At 35.7% G+C, this 12,286-nt stretch overlaps 1 protein-coding gene across 1 annotated transcript; it reads left to right on the forward strand.

The window, feature by feature from the left end:
* The first annotated feature begins 358 nt into the window (after positions 1-358).
* On the forward strand, positions 359-1,255 carry OR7G67 (olfactory receptor family 7 subfamily G member 67). The gene is given in 1 exon segment (NM_001391890.1): positions 359-1,255. A coding segment is annotated over 1 exon segment (897 nt).
* The last annotated feature ends 11,031 nt before the right edge of the window (positions 1,256-12,286 follow it).

Below are 12,286 nucleotides of genomic sequence, written 5' to 3' on the forward strand. Positions count from 1 at the left end.
ATCCAGATAGAGTTACATTAGCCTGCTTCCCTGGACAGCCTGTTCTACGAATAAAATTACAAAACGTTTATAACAATGTGAAGAGCATAGACAGTATAATATTTAAAATAATCATCCCTTAACCCATTTCAGAATTTATAGATTTGACATGCTGCTTCATTAACTTGAGGCCTTTTATTCAAAATAACAAAATTACGTGCACACAGAAGGCATCCCTCCATTTGATTCCTTCCCTTCCCTAGTCGGTGTTTGCCTCAAAGGACATTCTTTCTCTTGGTTTAGAGATCACATCTTTTCCTTCAGGTTCACCAACAATATAGGACCCAGAAACAAAACAGATGTTTCAGAATTTCTTCTCATGAGACTGACAGATGATCCAGAACTGAAGACCAGCCTCTTCAGCCTGTTCCTGCCCATGTACCTGGTCACCGTCCTGGGAAACATGCTCATCATCCTGGCTGTCATCTCTGACTCCCGTCTCCACACACCCATGTATTTCTTTCTCTCCAATCTGTCCTTTACTGACATTTGTTTAAGCACAACTATGATCCCAAAGATGCTGGTGAACATCCAAGCACAGAATCAGAGCATCACTTATGCAGGCTGCCTTAGCCAAATTTGCTTTGTCCTGAATTTTGTTCTTTGCGAAAATTTTCTCCTTTCCATAATGGCCTATGACCGCTATGTGGCCATTTGTCACCCCCTGACGTACGCACTTATTATGAACCCCCGATTCTGTGGGCTGCTGACCTTACTTTCGCTGGGCATTAGCATAGGGGATGCCTTGCTCCACAGTCTGATGGTGTTGCGGCTGTCCTTCTGCACAGACATGGAAATCCCCCTTTTCTTCTGTGAAGTTGTTCAGGTCATCAAGCTTGCATGTTCTGATACCCTCATCAATAACATCCTGATATACTTTGCAGCTAGCATATTTGGTGGTGTTCCCCTTTTTGGAATCATTTTCTCATATATTCAAATTGTTTCCTCTATTTTGAGAATGTCAGTGTCAGGCAGAAAGTATAAAGCTTTTTCCACTTGTGGGTCTCACCTCTCAGTTGTTACCTTGTTCTACGGGACAGCTTTTGGAGTATATATTAGTTCTGCAGTGACAAACTCTTCCAGGAAGACTACAGTGGCTTCAATGATGTACACTGTGGTCACTCCCATGATGAATCCCTTCATCTACAGCCTGAGGAACACAGACATGAAGGGGGCCTTGGGGAGGCTCATTGGTAGGATCTTTTCTTTTCTGTGACCTTGTCATCTGATTTGGGCTGGGTTCACTATAATGAGTCAAAGTGAAAGAAATACTGATGAACCATAATGCCTAACTCCTCCATCACTATGATCTTCTTAAATGGATAAATGGCAAGGTGGCTAAGAGCATTTTAAGTGAGAGTGAAACCTGACTTTCTCTTTATTTAGCTTTGTGATGTTTGCCAGGTGATTTCCATTGTCTATGATAAGTTTGTTTGTTTAGGGTACATAGAAACTGAATCTGAGACAGACGTTCTTGGTAAAGTAATTTTGTTTGGAAAGTTCTCAGCACAAGGGAAATGAAATAAAGTGGATAGGACAGGGAAAGGACTTAAACAAGGCTGTGGTTATATCAGAGACTAGATTCTGTCTGATCCCATGGATAGTGCCATGTGAATTGCATCCTAGATTTACGCCTACTCTGAGACAGGTGGCTGACCTTTCATACCTGATTCACTAATTCCCAAGACTGGTCAGTGATAAATTGAACATGTGCGAGGCAACATTAGCATCCACAACACTCAGCTTCATTATCGTAATATTGCCATTATTGGAGTATCTCAGTGGTTTGAAATGGCTGTGAGATATTTGAACTTGATCAGTGAAGCATCCTTAGTTTCTTTCTAACAAGAGAAAGAAATCTTGGTTCTAATATGTTCAAACAATAAACAGAGTTATCTTTCATTACAAGGACTTCAGATGTATAGAATGTACTGTCTCACAGGAGTGAGAGAGTAGGGATTCATTCAATCCTATATGAAGTGGCTTCAGTTAGGTCTGTTTCCCCTCATTAACCCAGATAGATGCAACAGATGCAGGTATCATACCTTGACATGATTTCCGGAGACAGAAAACTGACTGTCCTTCCCTGAGTCTACTATTAATGAGGATGTATTTATAATAGACATTCAATGGCATCATCCATAAAACATCACCTTTAATCTCGTCACTGAGAATAAGATCAGATGCCACCTACTTAATTTAATTCTTAGTGTGGGGAAAATGATTACGACGAGAACCTTAAACTGACCATATGGAGTGAAACTCCTGCTGAGAAGTGCACCCCCATAAGCACTACAAATGCTTAGGACAATGCTTGTCACCTAGTAAGTACTCAATAAAATTTAGCTACTATCATTGTGTTCCATTCTTGTTTATATTAAGTCTTGTAATCCTATTGGTCTCATGTATTTTTATCACTTGCTTCAGTAATTATATTTGTTTTCTTTTGTTGTTATATTTATTAGCTGCTTTTTCTGGTCTGAGTAATGTAACAAAACAAATGATTGTTATGTAGGCAGGAAAAAAGGTTGGTAATCTTCTGGCATCTTATTTGCTTTGAAACCTTATTGATTTATTTGTAAGAATGTATCTGAGTTTTCACCTCTTCCCTTAGTCATCTTATATTGCTGTGTTTCTTATGCATCTCTGGTGGATTCCGCAAACAGAAATGTAATTGAATAACATTAATTGTATCTTTGGTGTCATAGAGGATTGGGTGCAGTCTTGGGCTCTAATGCAAAGCTTTTTAATGGGTTATGAGGAAAGTTATTCCAGAGATAACTACTTTCTTTTGACAAGGAGATGTTGAGAGGAAGACAAGAACAGAGATAAGGAAAGTTGGCAAGATTAGAAGAATTCTCTTTCCCGTAACCACCAAAAAGCAGGGCCATGAGTTAGAATCATCTCTGAAGGCAAGGGGCTGGAAACCGTGGAGATCTCAAAAGAGAATCAAAGTTGTTGGAGAGCTCTCTGTTCTGCCTGAAAGTGGAGCTCGACGTTGGTTTTATTTTCAGCACCACAACTGGGAAACAGCTCTCTACCTGGCACTTGAGGTATCTTCTAGGACAGAGCTTCTTCCACTGATGTCCAGAGAAGAGCTGCAGAGATCAGTCACTTCAGACTTTGTTCACACTGAGGTTTTCCTGACGTCCAGCAAGAACTACTGATATTGAACCTCTGAGGAGATATGTGAGGGATGAGACTTTAATAAGCGTTTTTTTTGGAGATTCTGAAGTGTGAGGTTCATGACACTCAAATTAGAAGAACATCAGAAAATATACTTAGAATTAGGAATATGGAAGAGCATTTTCTCAATTTTATTTGTTAAAATATCATATATGAAGTAGTGCATTAAATCTATATGTAGATCTGAAAGAACAGTAACATAACCACACATATATCCATCCTGGGATTAAAAATCATGGAATCCAACTGAATGGTCTTCCATCCACATCGCCATCTCCTCTCCTATTGACAAACAAAATCCTGAATTCTATATTAATCATTTTCTTTGATCTTCTTTTATTAGATTCAATCCTGTGAAACTGCCAGTATTTGATCATATTTACCCTGAGAAACTGTCAATAGGGTTAAATGTCACTGTCTTATCATCCCTGTATGTATTCCTCTCCAATTTAGAAATTTTCCTCTTTTCAAATTAATTCAAAGTTTAATTTTAATATATGAATTTTTTGTCCTGATTGTTTTTCTCATTATTGCACTTTTCAGATTCAGTCACGTCATTGGGTATGTTAGTATATTAGTAACTGATTTATCTCCAATACTCTGTATTTTTACATTAGGTATGGTAACATTTCAAACTAGATCCTTTTTGATATTGATGGAAATTTTGTTTGCTTGTAGCTGTGTTTTTACTATCATGAATCAATCTGTTTTAATATTCTTTTGTATGTCTCCTGGTGGAAATGAGAGAGAGTTTTATCTTTGCAATGGGATTATTGATTAAAGGGAACATGTAGTCTCCTTTGGGTAGTTCCCAAGAGTTTTCCTAAGTGGATGGACAAAAAGTACACACGTTAAATATTGCTATTGATCCAAATCATCACCAACACCTTTTCATTTATACTGACAATTTTGTGGAAACAAAAATTTTTTCATCAACTGACATATGTCTTATTATTATATGGTTGAAAGTCTTTTAACACATTTATTTTCCTTTCTGTTAAATATCTATTTGTGGTATTTCTACTGAGTTGTTTACCTTTTTCTTATTAATTCTTATGAGTTCTTTACATAATTAAGATATTAGTCTTAATCTGTTATGTGAATTGCAAATTTTCTCTTTAAGTGTGTGACTTCTTTTTGGATATCCTTTATACTTTTTTTTTTAATGAATACAAGTGCTTCATTTTAATATAGTTATAGTTTGTCAATACTTTCCATAATGTCTTGTACTCAATCGATCTTGTTTATGAATCCCATAGTAGTTCTATCTGAAGAATTTTCAGTTTTGGCTTTTCCACTTAAAGCATGAACCCTCCTGGAATTTGGTTTTCTCTTGTTATGAAGCAGAGTCCAAATTCATTTTTAGGTTCCTGCCTAAACTGCCCAATTATGTGTTGGTTTCTTTCCGGTCTCTATCTTCTGATCAATCGGTCTTGTATTTACCTAGGCACCAATATAACATCTTAATAATTGTAGCACACCAGTCAACTAAAAATATGTTTACTATGATAACAAAGAAGCCCCAAACTCAGTTAATTACAACCACAAGGTGCATTGTATCATAGTTTGCTTGTGTGATAATTCACAACTTACTGTAACAATATTGCTAACAAAAAGGACCAGAGTTTCAATGAATCATCCATTATTATGTGGAAAAAATATACCGAATCTACAACTTTGAAATTGAGAAAATTTGGTATGAAATTTTGTAATGGAAATAAAATGCTATTACATACTCAGGCTAAGTCTTTTTAATTGTGGTAACATGCATAACGTAAAATTTGCAATTTTAATCACTTTTAAGTATGCAGTTTGGTGGCATAATTACCTTCACAATGTTGTACGGCCATCATCACTATCTGTTCCCACATGTTTTTCATCACCTCAGTCTCTCTCCCTACCTCAGTCCCTGCAAACTCTAATCTACTTTCTGTTTCTAGGAATGTTCCTACTCTAGATAGTTCATATCATAGGAATCATACAAATTATGTCCTTTTTTTAACTTTTATTGTGAATATCTTCAAACATACAGAAAAGTTGACAGATTAATACAATTAACACCCATTTACAGACTACCTAGATTCAACAGTTATTAATATTTTGCAATATTTGTTTCACCATTGATTAACATATATTTTTATTGTATTAAAATACATAAAAATGTATCCTCTTAATCATTTTAAGTGCACAGTTTAGTAGTGTTAAGTATAAGAACTTTTTCCATTCCCTTTAAACAATGACTCTCTTTTTTCTCCTCATCCCAGCTTCTGGTAACCACCATTCTACTTTCTGTTTCTATGAATTTCAGTACTCAAGATACTTCGTATAAGTGGGATATGTCTTTTTCTGACTGGCTTGTTTCACTTAACCTAATGTTCTCAAGTTTCATCCATGTTGTATCACATGACAGAATTCCCTTTCTTTCTAAGGCTAATATTCCATTGTATATACATTCACCAAATTTTCTTTATCCATTCATGCATTGATGGACACTTGGGTTGCTCCCACCTCTTGGCTATTGTGAACTGTGCTACTATGAATAAGCGTGTGTAAATACCGCTTAGAATCTTTATTTTTTAAATACACTCTCCATCTTAGAGTGCTATGTATACTCATGTTTTTTTAACCATTTCTTTTTGAGGAAGATTAGCCCTGAGCTAACATCTGCTGCCAATCCTCCTCTTTTTGCTGAAGAAGACTGGCCCTGAGCTAACATCCATGCCCATCTTCCTCTACTTTATATGTGGGAAGCCTACCACAGCATGGTGTGCCAAACGGTGCGATTCCGCACCCGGGATCCCAAGTGGTGAACCCTGGGCCGCTGAAGGGGAACATGCAAACTTAACTGCTGTGCCACTGGGCCAGCCCCCTATACTGATGTTTTAATCTCCCCAAAATTCATGCAGCAAAATTATCATACAATAAAATGAACTTTTTGTGTACTTTTCTTTATATTTTAATGCACGTAAACTAACTTGTGTTGGAAATATTGTCACATGCTCCTTTATCTCTGTGAACCATTCATCTGTTCTCATATTTATAGTTTTCATAACGTCATATAAATGGAATCATAAGTCACCACAACCTGTGTATAAATATTTATAGTAGCCCTAGTCATAACTGACAGAAAATGAAAGAACCCAAATGTACTTTAGTAGAGAATGCATAAGTAAACTGTGGTATATCATTATAATAGATACAGCAGCAAAAAGGAATGAGATATTAATGTAAGCAACAGCTTGTATGATTCTCAAAGGCCATTATGCTGACTGATAGAAGCCACATGCCCAAAGCAAACATTTATTTTAAAATTCTCCTCTTGGAATAAATTGATGTTCTGATTCTTGGTTTTGTAGGTTCAACATTTTAGGATTATATTCTTCCTTGGTATTTAAATTTTGAATTGCAGATTCATTTTAGTTACTAGTTTTTTTCCTCTCTCTCTTTCCATTTTTGTGCTCACACTGTATTAACCAGAAGATTCACAGTTGCCTTTATCAATCACAAGTCCTCTAGTCTTGAATTCATTCTTATAACTGATTCTTGCTGTACAGTGATTTTGAGAATATCAAAAACCAAGCCACCAAACCATCAGATAACTTGGTTCAGTTCTGCCTTGGAGGCTTTTCTGAAACTTTCCACTGTTCTAAGTCCACAGTCATGGTCCCAGACAGTGTCCACAACTCCTGTGTTCACTTGCATTTCTCAATAACAAACCCCCACTTGTGCCTTTGGATTTGTATACTTTATATCTCTACATATTTTTTATACTTCATCTATTACTGCATGTGCTGAAGCAAATGAGTTTAAGGGATGACATTACAATGCCATCTTGTATCAAGAAAATTATAGGTTAACAAAGTTCACACAGAAGCATTAGCAACAGAGAAAATAAATTGATAATCACGTGAAAATATTGAACTCAGTAAGGATGAACACTTTTTTAATTAACATTAATGTGAAGTATCATTTCCATCAGTTAGACAATGGTTGAAACCTAACTAAATATACTGAGATTACATCTGCACACAACAGTTTTGCCATGGCGTTATAACTTCTTACAATCCTATTGAAAATCAAGAGGCCTAAAATTTCACCCACCATCCTCTAAAGTGAAGAACACTGTATATTGAAACTATTGTGATGAAATTTGACAAAATAATTGAGAAAATCTAAAAAGGGTGTAACATATCTGTCAGTATTGATCAAGACATAATTGTCACAGAGAATGGATTAGAATCTCTTATATAAATATACATACTGAATATTACATCAAGAAACACCCAGTGACACTTGGAAAGAAAAAACAACCCCTGCGTCTTTCTAATTTTCCCATAACTTAGCTGTATTTTAAAATGTATTATTTATATCCACATACACGCTATATTTTGACATCTAAATTTGGTATCAGACTTCCTGATGTCGTTGATTAGATAGAGTTCCTTCGCTCCTACCTAAAAAAAGACTGAAATCCAATCAGAGAAGGATGCTGTTCCCATGTTTATAACATACTTGAAATGGAGAAGAGCAGACACGGTTGGAGAAAAGTAGATGGTATACACCTGATCTTATAAGGGTCAGATAAGCAGCCATCCTGAATTCCTCCCTTCTAGAGACTTGGTCTTTAAGGGTTTGCACTGCCCTGGGATCTCAGTGACAGTAAAATTGCTTGGCTAATGAGGAGCTTTGGAATTTGAGGTTTTAGGGATACACAGACTGCGACTGCTTGTGACCACCTTAATCAACAGTACTTTTCCAGAAACAAAGTATCACATCTGAGCCTCCTTCCATAGATTATCCCTCTTGCCTGAGTATCATTCATTCCCACTACACCTGTGAGGACAGATATTCCAGATAGCACATTCAGAGGAGATGTCAAGCATCATTCCTCTGTGACCCTTGTTTTCCTCATGAGCAGAAATCTGCCCCTTTTCAAACATGATGACTATTATAAATCCTTCTGACATTTACTTGAATTATTGGGTGGTCATTGGAAAGGGGTTTGGTCAGCTTTTCCTTTCATTTCCATTCCTGGTTCTTGATATACCATTGTACAGAAGAGTGTTTGTATTATCCTTATACTTGGACTGTGGAAACACTGGAAAGTGGAAACAGAGACTCAGATGACTTCCTTACTACTACAAGTGCTTCTCTTTATAAAATTACCATGTATTTTATGTCAGAACAGCTGAGGTAGTATAATAAAAAATTATATGACCACCCTTCACTCATTCCACAATTAACAAATGTTGACATTCTGCTATATCAGCCTCAGATACTTTTTATAAAGTAACAAATAACTTTCATACCGAAGACAGCTATTTTGTATCCTGCTCAATGATCGTTCTCATCTTCCTAGAGACAACATAATCTAGAATGTGATGGTACACCCCATTCAAGGCTTTATATTGTATGAATATCCATAATCACATATAGGATGAAAGTCACTATCACAGAGTTATCAGTTTTGGAATGGAGAAATCAATTTTTATACAATATATTGGAATATTTTCTAGTAATTAAAATTAGTGTAGTGGGACTAAATATATGAACATTAATAAAAATTAAATTAAATAAAGATGAAAATTGTAAATATGCACTATGTTTTGGTTTAGATAATGCTTTCAAAATGCAAAACAATGGAATTCTCTATGGAACACTAACATGAATTCTAGTAAAAGTTTCAGGGGAATAATGTGTATAAAGTTCATGAAGTGGTTTCCCTTGTGTAAGGAAAGGAATCAAAATTGTTCAAATAAATGATGTGATGGCTTCATACATATCTGTATTATTTATTGCAATAAAAATTCATATCATGGGAATAGTGACATGTATGAGTATGATAAATTTGATCAATGTGTACCAGGCTCTTCGTTGTTACTTTGTACTTTTGTTTCACTTGAATAATCCGTAATAAAAACAAATCTATCTATGAAGGATCAAAAATATTAAAAAATTTTTCATACTGTAGATTTCTTTTTATACATTTTTCCCTTGTAGGTTTCAATTATTTGTGTTTATTCATATGTACATCTCTTTATTATTTGATTCATCTTAATTGCTATGTATTTTATCATATGGCCAAATGAGTTTTGCTATCATTGATGTTTCCTTCATTCCTTTTCTACATGATAAACATTCCCACCTGATTTTTCAGCTCAGGAACTCTTCCCTGAAATTTCCAGTTATCATCTAGTGATGTTCTCTATTTCTATTTTCTTTCCTCAACTTATCCCACCCCATTGCTTTCTTCTGAGCAGTGAAACATGTCAGAAGCTGTTGTTCATGGCAGATAAAAAACTACAATAGGAAATGTCAGTATGAGACATGCTTAGTGACATGCTGGATGATTTTTCTCCATGTATTTCTCATCATTTCAACATCTCTATTATTTGTTATCACAGTTCCCATTACAGAAATGAGAACATCTTGGGGCTACCCCGGTGGCACAGTGGTTAAGTTCACATGTTCCACTTCAGCAGCCCAGGGTCTGTCAGTTCGGATCCCGGGTGTAGACATGGCACTGCTAATCAAGCCATGCTGTGGCAGATGTCCCACATATAAAGCAGAGGAAGATGGGCATGGATGTTAGCTCAGGGCCAGTCTTCCTCAGCAAAAAGAGGAGGATCGGCAGCAGGTGTTAGCTCAGGGTTGATCTTCCTCAAAAAAAAAGAAAAAGAAAAGAAATGAGGACATCAGACTCTTCATACAGGTGAATAATTTTCCCCCTTCACAAAGCAAGCACTAGTCTGTATTAAATTCAGAGTTCTTGAGTCTAAGGAACACATGAAGTGATAAAGACTGTCATGGTCACTTCTTTTCTCCCCTTCAGAGACCACTTTACAGAGACAATCCTGTTATGACACTTGATTATCTTATAAGTACCATATAAGTCTGTCTTATCTTGTAAATATCTATCTTTCAGGGACCAAATATTTAAGCTGTTTTCACCTGTTTACTTAGGAGCCTATGCATTTCATTATTTCTCTCATTTAGCTGCTTTCTTTAAATGATATGCCACCAATCACCCTAGGGAGAGAAAATCCCTTAGAATGAAACAGAGAATATTATTGGTAAAGATTTCCAGCTTATCACAGAATCCATCACTAATGCATTTAAATAGTGTTTCCATGGTAAAGTCTTATAAACTTGAAGTTTATAGGCAACATACTCTAAACTCTTCTCAGGTGCAGAGCAGGTACTTGGAGAGATGCCATGCACCTGACACAAAATACTTCATGGGTAGAGGTACACACAGCTTACAGGGGAGTAAAAAGATTTGGGGCATTGTTCAGTATGAATATATTAAAATTTTAAAGGAGAATTATGAAACCTTAGTGATGGGTTGAGAATGCTAATTCTATACTATCTAGAGGCATTAACAGAGATTAGTCAAGTGAGCCAATTCAGCCGTTAGATGATCTGATCTCAGAGCTAGTCTTTGCCATGAACTAACCGTGTAATTCTTGTCCATGATGCAACCTCACTTTACCTAACTTTCCCATGGATAAGGGGGGGGGTGATAATATGATTTATCTCATCTGTAATTTAACATGACCTTCAGATGATTCTGAACCATGCCAAAATTTGGGGACCATACTCTACTAGAGAGATTGGGTAACTTCATTCTGGTCTTTCTATTTGTTTGAGGCAAGAAATGTCTTTTTTTTTTATTCCAGTAACATTAGATTATAGTACTGTATAACTTTAAGGTGTACATTGTACTATATTTCAAATTCTGTGTAGATTACATCATGTTAATCCCCCAAAGACATTAACAGAATGAGGAATAAAAATCACATGATCATCTCAATAGATGCAAAGAAACCATTTGACAAGATCTAACATCCATTTATGATAAAACCTCTCAATAAAATGGGTATAGAAAGAAAATTCCTCAACATCATAAAGGCCATATATGACAAACCCACAGCCAACATCATACTTAATAGGGAAAAACTAAAACTCATCCCTCTGAGGACAGAAACAAGACACGTGTGCCCACTCTTGCTATTCCTATTCAACATAGCACTGGAGGTTTTGGCCAGAGCAATTAGGAAAGAAAAAGAAATAAAATGAATCCAAATTGGAAAAGAAGAAATGAAACTGTCACCGTTTGCAGATGATGTGATTGTACGCATAGAAAACTCTAAAGAATCCACCAGAAGACTATTAGTAATAATCAACAACTACAGCAAAATTGCAGGGTACAAAATCAACTTAGAAAAATCAATTGCACTTCTATACTCTAATAATAAACTAGCAGAAAGAGAAGTCAAGGATACAATCCCATTTACAATCACAACAAAAAGAATAAAATACCTAGGATAAATTAAAACAATGAGGTGAAAGAGCTCTACACTGAAAACTATAAGACATTATTGAAAGAAATTGAGGAAGACATAAATAAATGGAAAGATATTTCATGGCAATGATTTTGATAAACAAACATAGTTTAAATGTCCATATTACCCAAAGCAATCTACAGGCAAAATGCAATCCCAATCAGAATCCTAATGATATTTTTCACAGAAAAGAACAAAGAATCCTAAAATTCATATGAAACTACAAAAGACCCTGGATAGCCGAAGCAATCCTGAGAAAAAAGAAGAAAACTAGAGGTATCACAATCCAGGACTTCAAAGTGTACTACAAAGCTATAGTAATCAAAATAGCATGGTACTGGCACAAGAAGAGATACACAGATCAATGGAACAGAATTGAAAGCTCAGAAATAAAACCATGGGGAGTTAACCTTTGACAAAGGAGACAAGAGCTTAAAATTGAGAAAGGAAAGTCTCTTCAATAAATGGTGTTGGGGAAACTGGACAGCCACATTGAAAACAATGAAAGTACACCACTATCTTGTATTATATACTAAGATTAACTCAAAGTGGATTAAATACTTGAATGTAAAACGTGAAACCATAAAACTGCTAGAAGAAAATATAAGCAGTAAGCTCTTTCACATGGTCATAGCAGCATTTCTTTTGACTGCCATGTCTACTCAGGCAAGGGAAACAAAAGAAAAAATTAGCAATTGGGACTATGTCAGATTCAA

Source organism: Equus caballus, chromosome 7, assembly GCF_041296265.1.
Source record: "Equus caballus isolate H_3958 breed thoroughbred chromosome 7, TB-T2T, whole genome shotgun sequence".
Lineage (NCBI taxonomy): Eukaryota > Metazoa > Chordata > Mammalia > Perissodactyla > Equidae > Equus > Equus caballus.